Source organism: Carettochelys insculpta, chromosome 20, assembly GCF_033958435.1.
Source record: "Carettochelys insculpta isolate YL-2023 chromosome 20, ASM3395843v1, whole genome shotgun sequence".
NCBI classification, from domain to species: Eukaryota; Metazoa; Chordata; order Testudines; family Carettochelyidae; genus Carettochelys; species Carettochelys insculpta.
In genome coordinates this window covers 7,967,815-7,985,930 of record NC_134156.1, presented here as the reverse complement: position 1 = coordinate 7,985,930, position 18,116 = coordinate 7,967,815, and the positions used below count along the sequence as shown (strand labels likewise).

The following is an 18,116-nucleotide window of genomic DNA, read 5'->3' as shown; positions in this document are numbered from 1 at the left end:
CCCCTAAACCAGGCGTGTCCAGCCCACGGGCTGCATGCGGCCCTGGACAGCTAGTAATGCGGCCCCACAAGATCGTAAACTTTTGACATTATTATGTGATTTATATACATTAACTATATTATATATTTTATATGCGGCCCAAGACAATTCCTCTTCACTCAGTGCGGCCCAGGCAAGCCAAAAGGTTGGACACCCATGCCCTAAACTCTTAGCACAGTAGTATATATTGTGTCTTTGAGTTCCACAAGTTAAAAATGATTTCTTTGCCTCAATTCTTGGTTTTTTTTGCTCTAATTCTGTTACCTGTTCTTTTATTGTTTTTGTTAATGGGAAATTAGGAGATTCTGGCTAATCTCTACCCTATTTTTTTATATCCCTTTATAGTAATATTGTGTCTCTTCTCATCAGAAGACCTCGGAAAGCATTTCACAAAGGAACCTCAGTATCATTACACCCATTTTGCAGATGAGGAAATTGATGTCACTTCTTTTCTATCGCCTTTTTAAACTAAATAATCCTGGCTCAGGCCTTTTCTGGGGAAGTGGTAAAATAAACATTGAAGTGTCTTGTCAAAAATAAATAATTCCCAAAATACATAAAAATGCAGTGTGGTTCCAATCCGTTCTGCCTCTTTTTATTGAAGAATGGCAGTCTATGAGCTGTTTATAGCAATGGAAAGGAATCTACTCTTGGTCTTGTATTCTTAAGAAATTCTTAATGTTACTAATGGGGTTTATATCATTAAATATAAACATACTTGCAATAGATCCTTAAGCAACTGAGCAGACTGTCAATTTATTGAGAGGATGAGCAATATGGGGGTTCCCTGTTCGTTAAGCACCTGGCCTTGTTTTTTCAATTCTAAAGCATCCATGACAGCCTAAGGGGTGGAGGCCGTGCATGATTCTTCCTGGCCTCCCAAAAGCCAGGAGTCAACCATTTTCTATTAGCAGTTAACCTACTTGCTTATCTTTTGTTCCATTTATTTACTGCAGCAGGCAAAAATAAAATCCCATTCGCTGGAATACAGGAGCCAAGAGCAGCCGCTGTTACAGCCCAAACAGGTACAGTAATTCCAGAAGGGTTCTGAGACCTTGCTTGGAGCAATCCCCACCTCAAACATGAATGCTAGCCTGATCTGTAGAGCCAAATGAATCAGCCAGAAGCCAGTGGCAGGTCAGACGGAGTCAGGGCACTCATGTCAGAATCCACCTTTTGAGAAGGGTTCACCCCTCCAGGGCTTTCTGGAGACCTGGGTGAGAAAGCCTAAGCCTGCATGATTTCAGTGCAGATTCACAGTTCTGGAGTGTGGCATGCAGGGAGAGGGTTTCAGTGAAGAGGGTTTCCTGTCTGTTTACAGGAAATGTTTGCTGGGTGAGTGACCCAGACCTGTGCGTACCACGATACTACCTGTGGGTCATGTGAGTTCATTTCGGTGGTACCTGAAGGATCTTCGTAAGGCTGAAAAGAAACAAACCTTTAGAAATGAAACACAAACAGTTCATTTCCTCTTCTTTTCCCACCCCCACCCTGGTGGTGGTACCTATCGGTCAAAAGGGGAGCAGCAAAGAACACATTTGCCAACATGCCTTGGCTGTGCCCGTTACTGAAGTGATAGTTTCATGGATGTATCTAATTTCTTACCTCCCCACTCTTGTTTCAGGACATACTGGGGATTCTTCCAGTGGGCAGCCCTTTGACTTCCAGCATCTCCTCCAGTATCACTTCCAGTCTGGCAGCAACACCCCCGAGCCCCGCTGGCACCAGCAGCGTCCCAGGCATGAATGCCAATGCCCTGCCTTTCTACCCTACCAGCGACACAGTGGAGTCTGTTATAGGTAACTACCTCTGCATTTACACTGAGCGGGGCCCCTAGGAGGGACTCCTGAAGCATGAGAATTGGAATCACATACTGCAGCCGTGAGGTGGAGGGATGTGACGTTGGTCTTAATTTCTTATCTCACGTTCCCCCTCCCTGGCCCCCCAGTGTTCGTGCTTCCCTATGAGTCTGGGGTTTCTGTGAATGTGGCTAAGCAGATCCCTGCTACGTGACTTTCACCTCTGCCCAGAGGAGCAGCACAAGGACCGTGCACGCTCCTTAAGTGCAACTTGGCCCTTCAGAATAGTGCTGAAGTGAGGTGTGATGGGGCATAGATTGTAAACTGGCCCACTGCACAGGGGTGACGTTCACTCTGTATAAGAATAAAACCTGGTCTGGTGAGAAGTGACTGTGTTGCTCAGACTTGGGGTGTATACTGCGTAGAGCAGAAAACCACAGTGGCAGTCTCCAGAGATGAAACTTCTTTGTTTTCCCCTTGAGGATGTTGACAGGAAGGGCTGGTTATACCAGCTGGGTGCAGGTCTGTCTCCTCCAGAGGTCCAAGTGCAGGACAGTCTCCAGTCAAACAGAGCAGGGAGCTCCCCAGGAGGGCCCACTCCTCTGTTTCCTCATTCAAATTCTTTGTGTCCTTTTTCATGAGCCAGCCTTTCCCATGTCAGTTAATTACCCCAACAAAAACAAATCAATAAGCCTGGGGAGATGATAGATAGATAGATGGTTTATATATGTGGATCTATATCTGTAGGTCTGTGATAAGGTATATTTTAATAACATGGTTACATATAGCATTGGACAGGCACTGTGTAAGCTTTCATCACCTTATACTGTCTTCGACCCTCACCTGATTTGCAGTCTGCCTGCTGCTGCTGCTAGTCCATTTCTAGGGCTCTCCTCAGTGCATTGGTGATACAGCATGAGCCATGACCAGAGAGAACGTGGGCAGGTGTTATCGTCCGAGGACAGAACCAGACCATCAGTATGGGGGAGATCTGGGAGGACTGCAATGATTTGAGATTTGTATGTTTGTTGTCATGTAATTCTTGGGAACAAATTGATACAAAAATCTTGGGGAATCAGACCAGAAAAGGAGACCAGTGAAAAGCTAGGCTGCTAGACTCACAACGAATCATGTAGTAATGATATAACGCCGGACCAGGAGTAGGGCTGAGTACACTGAGCAGTAGACAGCAATGGCTGTTTCAGTATGTAGGCTTTTTGGGCCACCCTACCTCTTGAAGTTGTTGGTCCTTTGTAACATAATTGGTACCTCTGTGTCCGGCAGAATCTGCCTTGGATGACCTGGACCTGAACGAATTCGGAGTGGCTGCCCTGGAGAAGACATTTGACAGCAGCACGGTGCCCCACACGAGTGGCATCATGATAGGTACATGAAAGCAAATGAGCTTTCTTTGATCGTCTGCCAACTTGCAGTGTTGCCAGATCAGCCGGGCTGAGCCAGCCCTTGAAGCGCTAAAACCCGCCTCAGTGGGGGGGAAAAAAAAGGGTTATTGTTTGGAAGCAACAGTTGTAACTAACTCAGGCAGCCAGTGAGAGTCCTGAAAGCGAAAAATCACTCTCCATGGCTAACAGAGTGGAGTTTCTGCCAGCGGCCTAGGAATGTTTCTGAGATGAGTGTGTTTTATTTGTCTTTGGTCTGTAAACAATGACCCTCTAAAATACGTAAATGTATCTGGCAGCTAAAAAAGCAGCCGAAAATACACCAACTCGCCTCCCATGAGGAAAATCCCAATCAAAGTCATAAGGAACCCAGTGACCTGGCAAGACTGTATCTGCTGTGTCAGAGTCATTTGATAGTCTGTGGCCTTCCATCAAAGCATACACTGTATGTCTCCTCTTCTGTATGTAACGTGTGAGCCAGGGGCCATTTTGCCTGTCTCTAGTGGCTCAAAAATTCTAGGTCTCAGGATTCTTTTCACCGAACGTTTGGGCCCAACTGCCACCATTCCCTTACTCAGTGAAGTTGGTTCTGAATGGCCATTGGTTGCCTGTGCAGCGACTGCTTAGAACCTTACCTGAGAAACCAGGCTCCGTTCTGTGGATCATTTTAGATGCAACCCCCTCAGCTGAGCAACCTACAGATTTAACATCCAGATTGTGTGTGCTGTGAGGGCCCCATTCCTGCCCATGGGGGCTCAGCCTTGTAGGCCCAGGGACAGAAAGCATGGAATTAGAGGAATGGTGATCTTTCTGTCATTCCCCTTAGGTCTGGGTGCCAACCATTACCTTTTAAGCAGGGCTAGATCAGTACAAAAGGGGAAGGGGAAAGGAGACTGCTGTCTGGTTTAGAGGAGGAGGTGTGATGTTCCGAGGGTGGGGAGGACTTGACTCTGTTACAACTAGTATCAGAGGAGATAGCTGAGTTAGTCTGAATCTGCATAAACAACAAACAGTCCTGTGGTACCTTATAGACTAACAGATATTTTGGAGCATCAGCTTCCGTGGGCAAAAACCCACCTCTGATGTGTCTGATGAAGTGGGTCTTTGCCCACGGAAGCTTATACTCCAAAAAAAAAAATCCATTAGTCTGTAAGATGCCACAGGACTTCTCATTGTCTTAACTAGATGCACGTGTTCACATACTGCTGAAGTCAATTGCTCGTTTTAGATTGACCAAGTGGTGATGTGGTCGTCCTCCTGGTGACTGCCCCATGGGTTATTGGTATTAAAAGGAAGAGCAGATTGTGCGAGTGAATTTTGATTGCAAAGTTGTTCACTTGAGATCTAAAACAAATGGTCTTCCGTAGGCTGGCTGGGAGTTTGAACTTTGCAGGGGGTGCATATTCAGGGCCTGGAGGGAGTGCCCCTCTTGGCTTTGGTTGGTTGCCCAGCAGTCTTGGCATCCTCTGAAGGGAGCCGCATCTGGTCCTACTTGGCCAGAAGGATGCTAACCACAGTATGGTTAAGAGGCTGTGTAAGGTAGAAGGGAAATGTTGACAATTCCAGGGCTCTCCTTTCTGATGAAGAGAGGGAAGCGGACTTCGGCTGCTCTAAACCCCTGTGCTGTGCTCTGGCCCATACTTCATGATCATACATTCCCATCCTCTCTGTGTGTTCTTTGTCCAGGTGGGAGTTTGCTGCAAAGTTCTGCTCCTGTAAATATCCCTGGGTCCCTTGGAAGTTCTGCCTCTTTTCACTCTGCCTCTCCTTCTCCACCGGTCAGCCTATCATCGCATTTCCTCCATCAGCCCCAGGGACACTTAAGCCAATCAGAAAACACATTCTTGGGGACATCAGCTTCTCATGGATCATTAGGTAAATGCACAGTGTGTGTGCTACATGTACATACGTGTCTATACCATGTAAGTATTTTAAGTTAACTTTAATTTGAATGTCTTAACTTCACTGTTGCCATTTGTACCTCTCCTTCCCATAGTAACTGTACTGCAGGCTGCTTCACCAGCATGTAATTTAATGAATCTTCCTGGCACGTCTGTGTTAGAGGGAGGAAATATCCCCATTTTATAGACAGAGAAATTGAAGAAGAGGGGTTAAGTGACTTGGCCAGGTTCACATCGTGCAAATGATGACTTGCGGAGGTTGAAAACTTGGGATTTCTTGGCTTCATATTATGTAATCAGACAAATAGACTATGTCCCTTTCAGCTCAGGGCTCTTGAGAGTATAGCTTAGATCCGTGGGTGGCGAGGCACAAAACATGGCCCACAGGCCAATCTAACCCATCCAGCATTTCTCTCCAGCCCATCCAGCTGATTAGGAGAGCGTGCGTACTTTACAGCCAGCAGCATGTGTTCACCTGCCTCTCCCCTGCCCTGCTCCATCCTTCAGTCACGCTGCTGCCAGGACCCTCCTGCTAGCTGTGCAGAGACAGGGGGGAGAGGGGAGTAATGAAGTCAATGTCCTCCTGCCCGAGACAGACACGCACCCAAGCACAGCAGAGCTGCTCCTGTCTGAAGCATGTTTAGTGACTGAGATGAGTGCCTGTCTCAAGAGGCAGTGCACTGTTTCTAAGCTCTTTTCAGCAGCCAGTTCATGCGCTTGCTCGCGCTCGCTCTTGTTCACACACACACACACACACACACACACACACACGTTCTCTTTCTCCCCCACATACCCCATCTCTGCAGAATGGGGGGGTGGGAGAAGGACCATAGAGCAGTGTAACTTTCCCTGTCTTAAAGACAGCGCAGGGCATTGCTCGGATAGCCAGCACACACACACACACACTCTGTGTCACACAACGCATCCATGGACACAGCCCGTCACACAGGTGGGCTGTGTCACATATGTATGCTGTGCCACACACCGTGTCACTGTGCCACATGTGCACCAGTCTGGGTCACAAAGCCTCTGTCTTGCACACGCTCTCTCTCTCTGTCTCTCCCCCTCTCTCTAGCCCTCAGCCCTGCCCCCATCCACCTGAAGCCCCTCCTCTTCTGGGGACCCAGAGCTGGCCCATGACAATATACCAACATTCATGGAGTGACCCCCTGTGAAAATTATTGCCCACCCCTGCCTTAGATCCTCAGCACAACAGAGCTGAGTTGGGGAAGGGAAGATGGTTTTAGCCGCGTTCCGTTCTTGGGAACAAACGGGAACCAGACTGGCCCTGCAGGATTGAAGAGCAGCCTCGAGCTTACTGCAGAATACGCCCATATGCGGTTCCCTTCCTGTTGCCATTCTATTGCCAAAGCCCAGCAGAATGCAGCAGTTCTCCAGCCGCATTCCCACTTCCACTCCCAAAGGTGTGACTTCTGCACTTAGAGCTGTGAGGGGCACAACTCCAGCAGAACGGGGGAGCTGGGTCTCTTAAAAATCCAGAGATGTTTTAAGAAAGCAAATCATTTGATTGGCTGAATGTTGCAGTGACACTTGAGTTATCAACCTGTCTGACTGCAGTAGTAGACAAGAGGGCTTCCTTTGTAACACAGAGCATTTATTAAACTTGGGAGGTATTTTCATTGATGTTAAATCTCAGTAAAGTAGACAAATGCTTTGTTAATCTGTTGCTCCATGCATCTAACAATGCTGTGTCGCCTAGCTTGTAATCACTTTCTTTCTTTGTTCAGAACAAGCCTTTTAGGTCTTGCTTGAATGGCTTAAACAATGACATTAATGAGAAAAGACATCTCAGAAGTCATCCGTGTTTAATTACAGCTGGCTTTTATCATGGGAGAAGTCACAGTTTCAGTAAGCAAAGGGAAATATAACCAAATATGATTTTAATAAAAATATACCTTTGGTTTCAGCAGCAAAATGTTAAAGATCGCCACACAGTCGAGATGAGTGCAGAATCAAATAAAAAGAATAAAATTGCAAAATGCATTTAGTGATCAGAGGTTTTTTTTAAAAAAAGCAAAATACATCTTAGAGCAGACTGCAGGGAGTTTGAGTTTTTGATAAAGTTTCTTACCAGAACAACTTACCATTAGGATATGCTCATTGAACGCAGGCAGGACAGAATGCGTAGTTTGAGTAGTTGGTGCCTAGTTACCCTAGTCAGGGACCCATAGCACTAGCTGCTGGACAAACAGAAATGATGGTCTCTTCTCCCGAAACCTTGCAGCCTAGGTCGAGACCACCCGTGGAGCCAGACTTGGCAGGGGACTACAAGGGAACAATGACACTTCATTGCTCAACTTGATGGGCTGTGCTATCATCACACCACCAAGCTCATCACTGCCAAACTCCTTTTCAAGAAATGTAGAACAGTAGTAAAAATAAAACATTAAACTTCTTGCAGGTCTCACTTCCCCTGCTGCTGATCCTGATCAGGACACGTTGTCTCCTTAGAGGATGCTGTGGGAAGTCATGGGCAGATTTTGAACTGGAAGAACTGTGACAGTTGGGGTGGGAGGTTTTTTCCCCCAGAAAATAATTATAGTAGTACAACCCCTAGTGTGGAGGCAGTTATACTGCTTTAAAAGTGCTTGGCCCTGGTACGATTTCTTCCCCTTCCCATGCAGGATTACCCTATAGCAGTTTAAGGCACCTTTCCACCATTATAACTGCATGTGCACTACGGCATTGTCGCATTTAGAATTTAGTTAAACTGGTACAATAATCTAGTGTAGACGTGCCCTGAAAGAAGCAATAGAGACCCCAAATAAGTCAGTGACTAGCACTGGGTTTGAGATACCTAGCAAGGGTAACCAGCTTCTTGGTTCTTGAGTGCTGCTTTTGACCGAGCTGTGCTCTGTCTTGCTTCTAGGAGCTGGTCTGCATGCACTGGTTTAACTTAAGGTTGATCTTTAATTTGGGTTAATCTGGTGCAAACCTCAGTGTGGACACTCTCACATTGATTTTACACCTGATTTTTATATCAATTTTGCTTAATACAGTTAGAAATTCGATTAAAATAAATTCTGCATAAGCCAAGTTTAAATCAATTAAAGAGTGTCCTCACAGGAATTTGCCACTAAATCACTCTCAACTAGATCACTTTTAAGCAACCCTTTCAATAAACTGCTGCGAGCTGGTGAGCAGACAATGCCTGAGTCCTCTGAGCTTTCGGCTACATGTGCACCAGTCCGAACTCAGCTTCTTGCTGATTCTGTCCTGGATGAGAGCTGCTGAGGTTTATTCAGCGGAAACAAATACTTTGTTATTGGTAAGGCACAAAGCCCGGATTTCATGACGAATGTGTGGTGTTGTTTGTCATGTATTTCCACTGTGTCACCCAAGAGCAGGTGGGGGAAGTACCCACAAAGTTACTTGAGTAAAAGTTCAGCTGCGGGGTGGGGTGGGTCACTGGTGTTCTGCTGAGGAAACTGCTTGAGTAAAAGTACATGCATGCACACACCACAGCTTGATTGTACTCAAGCATCCAGAAGTGCATGGAGCTGCACTTCTACTCGAGTAACTTTTGGGGTACTTCTTCCACCTCTGCACCCAAGGTCCTGAGCCCTGCAGTGGGGGTGGGGGGGAAATGGGTTTGTATATTGTAGGCTAGGAATGTGCTCATAGCTAGATCACTGCCCTCTTAATGCTTGGAGATGACATGCATGAGACTGGTTTGCCTACTGTGGTATCCAAAGGTGAAGTCACACCTGACTTGGTCTACACAGGCAAAGTGTTTGTTTGCAGTCAGGCTAGCGCAAGGGTTCTCAGAGTGTGGGTCAGGACCTCCACCCTCTGGAGCCCAAGCCCCACTGCTCAGGGCCCAAGCACAAGCACTTCAGCCTTGGGTGGTAGAGCTCAGGTTAGGTCCCCTGCTTGAGGCGGAAGCCCTTGGCTTTTGGCTTTGCTCCGCCTGCCTGGGGCCACGGGCAGGCTCACGCTTTGGTCCCGCCTGCTGGGGGTTATATAGTAAATGTTGTCAGAAGGGAGTGGCATTGCAGTGACGTTTGAGGGCTACTGAGCTAGCGTACTGTTAGCTAAGCTATGGCAGGACAAGCTGAAACCATCTGTGGGGAGTGCACCTGTGCTAGGTGTGAAAAGGGGGCATCTCACTTTGGGTAAGCTAACTTGATTGGAAAACCCCCCTTGGTAGCCTGTGTAGGCAGAGCCACATCCCAGGGGAGCCTCTGCTGCTTTGCTAATTTCTGGAGGCCAGAGGGGTCAGTTCCCGAACTACCCGCTCATCTGCCCGACGGTTGTGATAGGGTCAATGTGCGAGCAGTGCTGTCCCCCAGTGGATGACCGTCTCCAGGCGGAGGGAGTTGGTTCCTCAAACAGTCCTCTGACTCCCAAAGGGTCACTGTGAGTGAGTGGGGAAACCTCCGACACCTGTGACATAACCCTCTCTGTCTCCTCGTGACGCAGGTTTAAATGGGATGAACAGCAGCATATGGGAGCACTTTGCTTCGGGGAGTTTTTCGCCCAGTACCTCACCTGCGTTTCTGTCAGGTCCAGGTGCTGCTGAGCTGGCAAGACTGCGACAAGAACTGGATGAAGCCAACAGCACAATTAAGCAGTGGGAGGAGTCCTGGAAACAAGCCAAACAGGTACAGTGCAGTTCGCAGGGGTTGTGGCGACCGGACATCAAGGAGCAGCCAAAGAGGCTTTTCCAAACTTAGAGGTGGTATAAAGAGCAGTAATTTAGAGCTTCTTAGAGCCCGGGTCCGTTAAGCTTCTTTACACCCACTTACCAATGGATTAAGTAGTGAGAGCTGGTGTATGTACTTCATGTGGTCAGGAGCTGGAAGGATGAAACGCCTTGTCTGCACAGTGGAATTGAACCAGTTTAACGAAAGGTGCGTCTTTAACTGGTTTAGTTACAATGGCAAAAAAGACATCGTGGACACTTTGTATTTCAGTTTAGATGTATTTCATTTTAGTATCAATTAGCAATCTGTTTAAGATAAATTGAAATCAGCGGGTTTTAAATAGAAATAAAAATCTCTGTAGAGAGGCTCACGACAGTTGAATTAAGTTGGTGGAAAATCACACCTTTGGTTAAACCATTGCATCTTTCCCAATGTAGACAAGGACTTAGTTAAAACCAGTGTCGGTCTCTGCAGTAACGTGCACTTTCTTAACGTTTTTCAGTTAGCCACTGGTTTTTTGCTACACCTCTTCCCTGGTCTCTAAGCATTCAAGTTATGCCAGTACACCTTAGAAAGTGGCCTGCTGAGTTTAAGGGAATATAAATTACATGTTGGAATAGTGGTGTGAATTTAAATTGGTAGGTCAGTAAAAGGGAGTCTGAGCTGGTTTTGGACGCTGGCAGAGGTTTATAATGATGCTCTATTTTTGCCGGGACTCGCAGGCATGTGATGCTTGGAAGAAGGAAGCCGAGGAAGCGAATGAGCGTGCCACCACAGCCAACATGGAATGTGAGCTGGCCCGGGAACAGAGGGAAGCCCTGGAGCTGCAAGTGAAGAAACTGCAGGAGGAGATGGAGAGGATTCATGCTGGCCAGGACCCCCAGCTCCTGCGCTCGTTCTCTGATCTAGAGACCCTCTCACTCTCCACACTGTACACCCTGCAAAAGCAGCTGCGCGCCAACCTGGAGAGAGTCGACAAGGTGAGCATGAGGGACCCTGGAATTACTTCCCAATTGGGCACTAGAGAGCTGAGGCCTTGTCTACACAGCCAAAACAGAAATTAGCCACTTCTTTTGCCCAGCCTGAATGGGTAGTAGTCAAACTGAGTTATAACCAAGTTAAACAAATGCTGTAGCCCTGGTCATCACAGCTCCAGAGACCAGCTGTATCTTAAACCTGTTGGTCAGAGCAGAACCTAAAGTACCCAGGGACCCGCCTTTCAATACACCTGCCTGTGCTGCCTCATTTTCATGTCATAAAGCGGACGGGAACGCCCCCACCCTGTGCAGGTGAAGAGACTTCCCCTCTCCCCAGCACCTCCCTTGCCTCTGACGATTGTGTTTTGGTTTGTCCTCTCTTGCAGGCGGTATTCCAGATGCAATCGGTGAAATGTCTTAAGTGTCAGGAGGAGAACCGGGTGGTGCTACAGTGCCAACACGCCGTGCTGTGTGAAATGTGTGCTGAGGAGGGCGAATGCCCCATCTGCCAGCCCAACAGGCCACATACTCTCCAATCGTGACCCTTCGAGGACACTTGGTTTCTCATATCACATAGAACTTTTTAACTTTATATATCTATATCTATATATATCTATATAGATATATCTATATAGATATATATATAAAAAAATTAGTTGCAGAGCACTTTTTAATATTTTACATCCCCCCCGTCTAAACAGCCCCTCTCCCACTCCCCACTAATTCTAACCCTTTCGGAACTTTGAGAGCTGTTTTTAATACAGCACAAAGGGCCATTTGCAAAGAATCTGTGTTTTCCCTCTTTTCTATTTAGGATATAACAAATTTTTGACTATTTCTAGGGGGGCACAGTGGAGTTGGGGAGAGGGGCCTTTGGGCGCTTTCCACATCGAGGGTTGGACTCATGGGGGAGGAAGGAGAGGAAGTCACATTGTTTAATCATATCTTCAAACCTGCCCTCTTTTATTGACCTGGCTTGTTAAAGCTCTCCCCACGACAGAAACCCTAGCAGGTTTCTGGGGGTTTAGAGCTTTGCTCGCTTGGATGCCTGCCAATCTCTGAATACATGGGAACTTTGCCTGTCCCTTTAAACAACAAAGTTCACTTTGTGGAAGATTGGAGGTTTTTTTTACACAATTTGTATATTTGTAAGAAACCAAGACAAGGGACAAATAGTGAATTTAAAGCAGCTCAGGCAAGGCTAGTGGTTAGCGTCCTGGGTTTGAGAGTCCTTAGAAATGCTGCCCAGCTGTCAAGCTACGGGAGATGGAACTACCGAGTCTGTCTTTTCAGCAGCCCCCGGCAGCATCTTTGTGGCGGTGTATTTCAGCACCTCCAGGTCAGATGGAAATCTGGGAATCTGCTTTGCAATCGCTGCCTTTGGTGCATGTGGAAGCAATTCCAAGAGGCGAGTGGGAGTGATGGCTCAGGAGCTGAGCTGAGCTCTACTTGAATTGGTCAGATATTTCCAGTGTCACTGCTGCAAGGGTAGCAGGATTCCCACAGCTCTGCGCTCCCCAGGATTTTCTGGTGGGCGAGCTCCTGGGTTCTGAGGCAGGGCTCCCATCCATTTGTAGTTTTTCTTGGCCGGTGCATCTGGTTTATAGTTAGCACTTTCAGTACTGGATTTTCACAAGAGCCCTGTGCAGGGTTCTCCTTCCAGGAGCAGAGCCATTGCTGTGCCATGGTAAACAGATGGCCACCCCAACCTGTGTCACGAACAGGGACAGTTCAGCCAAACCAGCCCGGCAGTTCACAGGACGGTGATAAACGCTCTGTTTGCTGTTCCCCAGATGCACTCTTTCTACAGGTTCCAGTCGTACTCATGCTATTGACACAGCATTATGCCAATGGCAACAAAAGTGTTTCCACCTATTCCAGCCTTGAACAGTGGCCACTGCCAGGGGCCTCAGAACCAGGTGTAAGTTATTTCTTCTCATCCACCGCTGCCCACTTTATACACTGACACAAGATAGCTGATAACGCTTGTGACTTTTAAACTCCACTAGTGTGACTGCAGATTCTATTCCTATTCACATACGTGTACAACACTGATGTGAAATGTTACTAAAGCCAGTTTGCTCAGGATTGTCCAGCAGCAGCAGGGAGTTCCACAGGTTAATATACTGTTATTAGAAGAAGATACCTTGTTGGCTGAGAAAGGAAAAGAACTTAATTTCAGCCTGACATTGAAAATCGTCACGCCACCAGCTAGTGTGCGCAAAAATTCCTAGTGAGTTGGTGGATTTAGCAATAGAATCTAACCTGCAGGTGGTTAGCAGCAGCTGCTGGACCTGAGAAGTTAACAGGAAAGATACAATGCCACCAAACTCAATCTTCTGCTAATGGGGACAGAAGAGAAAGGAGGAACTTAAGTCGCATGAACACACTTCCATTTCCAAGACATTCCTTTTCCTTGCTGCCAGGAAAATCTTCCTGTGTCCTTTGGGGGTGGGGGTGGGGGTGTCTCTCTTTCTCTCCTCCTGCCATGCAGGTTCAGCCCTGGGCCATGCAGCTTTCTGCAAACCCTGGCTGGAGCCTTCCAAGGGATTTGGCCTCTTGTACGCACCATGGATCTTTTCCTCCGAGCACCATCAGCAGGGGAGCTCACCCTCTGCTCGTTCACTTGGCTGGAGATGTAGTTTACTCCTAGGCTAGACCGGGCAAGGGAAGAGGTGGGAACCTCCAGATGAGCCCTACACCAGCAGCAAATTTTCAAGTTCATTGCTCCCTGCAGGAAGAAAAAAATGCCTCTGGCCAGGGCCCTATTTGGCAGCTGAGCTTTGCGACACCCTTTTGCTAAGTGTAAATTGGCATTTTATTTCGGGGCATGACAATATCTTGCTGGATTCCAAACCATCTGGCCAACCAGGTCACTAATTTAGTATCCTTTTTCACCATACAGGGCGGGCAGCCTCTAGGGCACTGGTGCTCACAGCTCTGAACAGGCAGCGCGAACAGGCTGCGGCTAATGGGGCAAATTTCCCTTTCAGGTACCCATGACTCTGCATATGTGTCTGAGGCCTGAGTTTGATGCTGTTTTCTGAGGGCCCATTTGTGGCTCAATCGTACATTATTTGCAGGACTAAAACTCTCATCAGAGTCTCTCAAGTGTTTGTTGGTGCACCTACAGGCAGTCTCTAGACACTATAACACACACTAAAGTTCCTGCTCTGTCTGAAAGGACCCTAACCTCCATCTCTGGGAATGTTACCTGCATTGATTAAATTAATTAATTTAATCCCATCAGAGACTCCCGGTTCTGGTTGATTTTTCCCACCCTGGAAGTGCACCGGAAATCCCCTGGTTGTTAATAGGAACAATTAAACTGTTACCAGAGACTTTCAATGTATTTTGTATCTAATGCAAGGAAATAATTAGATTTGCTTCCATGATTCCATCCTTCCTCTGCAGGGAAGGGGCTAATATGCATTCCCAGATGATCTCTTAAGTGCAGCTCTGTGTAGTTGTGGCCCCTCCTCACCTCCCATTAACTTGTTTTTGGTAAAAATGCTTTTTTCTATGTGTATTTTATTGTAACTAGCATCAATTTTTAATTTTTTTTTGTATGGAGAGATTCTGCTGGGTGACTGTTGTGGCCATGTTGTTTGGTTATAGCCTTTGAATGTCTGTGCCATGAGGTGGGACCTGGTCTCAAAGGCCTGTCAACCTGCCGTGGTTTGATCATAAGAAAGATCATTTGTTAAAATGTGTGAACATTCTTTTAAAAAAATTAAAAACTACAAAAAATCGGGGAGGGGGGGAGGAAAAAACACAATGAAGTTGAAATCTACAATACTGTTTTGGTAATTAATGGAAAAATAATAGGACATAAATTCTCAGATCAGGTCTGTTTTTATTTATAAGTGCTGAAGTTGATCAGCCCACATGATTACTAGATGGTTTGTAACATTTGTTTTTGTTAACAATGTGGTTTATTACTCTCCTTGTAAAATTGTCACTTGTCACCTTGTGCTTTTTGGACAAATTGGTTTGCCCAGAGAACTGGCTGCATAATCACAACTGATTCCTACAGGGGAAGTTCTATCGATGCGTTCCTATATCCTCCCAAGATAACATGGACCCATGAGCAGCTTACTCATATCTGTCCCATTAGGATTTGGTAATTCCTCGGTAATGCAGAACTATCTGGTGGTGCTGGAGGTGGGTCAGACTTTTCCCTGTTTGACAGATTGCTTAGCCAAGTGGGATACAAGAGAAAGTCCAACCTGGAGAACTTCCTACTTTTGCCTTCTGAGCAAAATAGTTTCTCTGCCTAATACTTAGCCTGAAGGACCAAAGAATCCAAATTGGAATCGAAATCCTCCACATCCCTTCCCTTAATTCTCCCTTGCCCCACTCCAAACAGGGCAGAGGCAGCTGAAGGGTTTGGCATGAAGTGTGGCCTTTCCCACCCCCCAGCTCCCACCCCACACCAGTATATTGTATTTCAGTTGGGTTTTTTTTGTACACTGACTTCTCCTCTCCTTCCTCTAGTCCTCTAACAAAGGCATTTTTAAATCTAGGTTTCTGTAACTGTTTAATTGCCCGCTCTTGCAAAACATGAACTATCTGAAATGTGAAGGATTTCCTTTGCTCCTGGTGGAACAGAGGACTTGACTTTTGGTGAATAATTGTGGGGCCCCCTTTTCTTGCTAGAAATTGAAGAAAAAAAAAAAGCCAAGAAAACTAGAGCGAGTTCAGGCAAAGGCTCTGACTGTCTCATACGCCTGTTGGCTTTGCATTATCTGAGCCAGGTGATACCTGCACGGAGCCACAGAGCTGCTCGTAAAGCAGCAGGAGTTTGTGGTCAGCTTTTGTGTTCCAAAAAGGGGACTTGGTCAATATTGGTGCTCAGGTACCCAGCTCCTATAATGTGCTGTCACATGTTGTCTGTTCTGGAGCAGGAAAGTCCATAGTATAATGAATGGAATCATTAAATCCAACCGAGGGGACCCTTCTGTGGACTGAGTCACATGAAAAGGAGTAAGAAAGTTAGTCAAAGGGGACAGTTTCTAGCACTTCTGAGTTGGCAGCACAGTTGGCTGATGCTTAATAGAGAGGGTGGGTCTAGGAACGCCCCTCCGTAGATCCCACCCCTCCACACCAAGTCTTTATTGGACAATTAGCAGTTTCCTCCCTGAATGTCACTACCAAGGCTGACCTCAATGACTAATTCTGCCTGCTTGGCAGTTTCCTAGCCCAGATTTGAGGGAAGGGAGTATTATTAATTGTGTTGTGAAACCACAGTATTCTTAAAGGTCAATAAACTTATACTTTATTACGAAAAAATATACAAGTCTGTCCATTTGAAACAGATGAATTAGAGCAACAGTATTCTACCTACTTACTTACATATATAGATATATAAATGCTAGAAAATCCCCTTAGAGAATAGTTTTGAGCCTGAGAATTTCTCCATGTTTGGGAAGCTGCAGTGCATTTACATAGCCAAGGGGCACTCAGGCCCTTCTGATCTCCTGAGCATGTGAACCGCCCAGCCAAACCCGAACTGTGGCCCTGGGGCAGGTAGCCCAGTAGTTGGCTGGTCAGAAGAAATGGCCCAAATAAGGAGCACAACATTTTATCATCCCCCAAAGGGATCTCTGCAGCTGTTCTCAGACAAAAGGGTTTTATACTTTCCCTAAATCTCCAAAGCTTAACCTGAGCCACTAGCAAGGGCTTGAACAATGCAGACAATAAAGTGAATTCCTCACTGTGTGAGGAAGTTTAGTGCTGAAAGGATTCAGTAATTCATTGCTGTTCCCGTAGCCACGGTTCATCCTCTTGTTCCCTCTTCCTCCTCCCAGAAGGCAGAATATTCCTGTCCGTGTTCTCCTCCAGGGTTGTAATGATCCCTGGAACACTGCAAACAGAAAATAGATGTTACTGGTGTCAAGAAAAGTATTGCAAAAGTGAAGTATTCCTGCAAATTAGTAACTGTGGATCAAAGATATCTATGGGGCTTCCCCACTCTGTAGCTTCTGATGTTAAAACAAAATAAATAAGTTAAACAATACACGCTACAGTAGATCTGGTGGCAGTTCCTGACCAGTCTCTCTCAGAGTTTCCCAGAGAAAGAGCTTGGGAAGGAGCGTCCTTCAGTCTGCGTAGACGGTGGCAGAATGGTATTCTGTGGTGTGTACAATGTGGTGTTGATTCCATGTATAGACTGTGATTTCAGCTGTTGTTCTTTCTCGTATTCTGTAAATACGTGTTTTGGCTGTCGGAAACCTGGTTTAGACTCTTTCTTGGCAGAGTGGATTTGCATGTGGGGCTGGAAGGAACGCAGTCTGTGTCACAGTTTCCAAGGGCAGGATGGATTTTCTAGAGGACAATAAATTTTTATTTTTTTGCTAATAAAAAAAACCCCAAGCAGCTTGTGTATGTATGTGCGCACAGTATACCTGGGGCGGGGGACAACTTCCTGTGTGCCTTGGCCCTGCTTTTGGGAGCTAAAGAGCTTGTGAAATTACGGCAGATATAGACCCAGCTCACCTGGATGCAGCTGTAACAGGCTGGTGCGGGTGGTGGGAGGGGCTCCCAGGCAGCTCTGCAGCTCACATTCCTCCCCCGAAGAGTTTGCAATCAAGTATATAAGTGAACCACATAAATTGAGCCTATACGACAGCATGTAACATGGCTGAGAGTCCCATCAATGGAGTGAGAGGGCCACAAAAGACTCCTGGCAGGTGCTTCCAAATTAGTGGCTGCGCCTGAGAGATCAGGTTTCAAACTGGGTCTTCAGCAGGTCTCATTCCTTCTCTCCACCCCCTCTAAACACAGGGTCTCTGGTATCAGATCAGTCTCGCCCTCTGCATCAAGATTAGAGCAGTGCGCCTGGCGTGCAAAGCCTTCCAGGCACACCTCACAGGGCATGATGCAGCAGTCGATTGATGATACAGGAGGTATTTTTCTGTATCAACAACCGGGCGTGCCTGCTCCTCTGCCCTGTGCCAAGAAGCCCTCAAGTTGTGGGGCTTCTGTATGGAACAGGCCCTGCAGCTGCATGCCTCCCACTGCCCTGGGCCACAGAACGAGCTGGCGGATCGCCTCAGCAGGTCATTTCAAGGCCATGAGTGATCCTGTCACACACACATCACGAATTCGGTCTGACAGAAGTGGGGCTGTCCCCAGATAGACCTAGTCACTAACGCAACACAAAGAGCCACCTGTTCTGCTCCTTCCAGAACCACAGCCCTGGCTCCTGTGCAGATACTTTCCTCCTCTCCTGGGGAATCTCCTCCTCTCGGCCGTTCCCCCATGCAGCTTGTGCTCAAGGTGCACTTCACAAGCTGGAGGGAATGAGCTGAGGTCATATTGATAGCACCAG

General features: G+C 46.8%; 1 protein-coding gene across 2 annotated transcripts in view; it reads left to right on the top strand.

The window, feature by feature from the left end:
• UNK (unk zinc finger) overlaps nucleotides 1-17,153 on the top strand; it is a 78,890-nt gene extending 61,737 nt beyond the window's left edge. Inside the window, exons 11-17 of one of the 2 annotated variants that reach the window (XM_075014160.1) lie at nucleotides 996-1,064; nucleotides 1,664-1,838; nucleotides 3,123-3,224; nucleotides 4,925-5,113; nucleotides 9,583-9,764; nucleotides 10,529-10,786; nucleotides 11,170-17,153. In XM_075014160.1, the coding sequence (XP_074870261.1) occupies nucleotides 996-1,064; nucleotides 1,664-1,838; nucleotides 3,123-3,224; nucleotides 4,925-5,113; nucleotides 9,583-9,764; nucleotides 10,529-10,786; nucleotides 11,170-11,325 (1,131 nt within the window). In that variant the 3' untranslated portion in view covers nucleotides 11,326-17,153. The remainder of the gene's footprint in view (nucleotides 1-995; nucleotides 1,065-1,663; nucleotides 1,839-3,122; nucleotides 3,225-4,924; nucleotides 5,114-9,582; nucleotides 9,765-10,528; nucleotides 10,787-11,169) is intronic. The other variant, XM_075014161.1, reaches the window with a different exon arrangement.
• The last annotated feature ends 963 nt before the right edge of the window (nucleotides 17,154-18,116 follow it).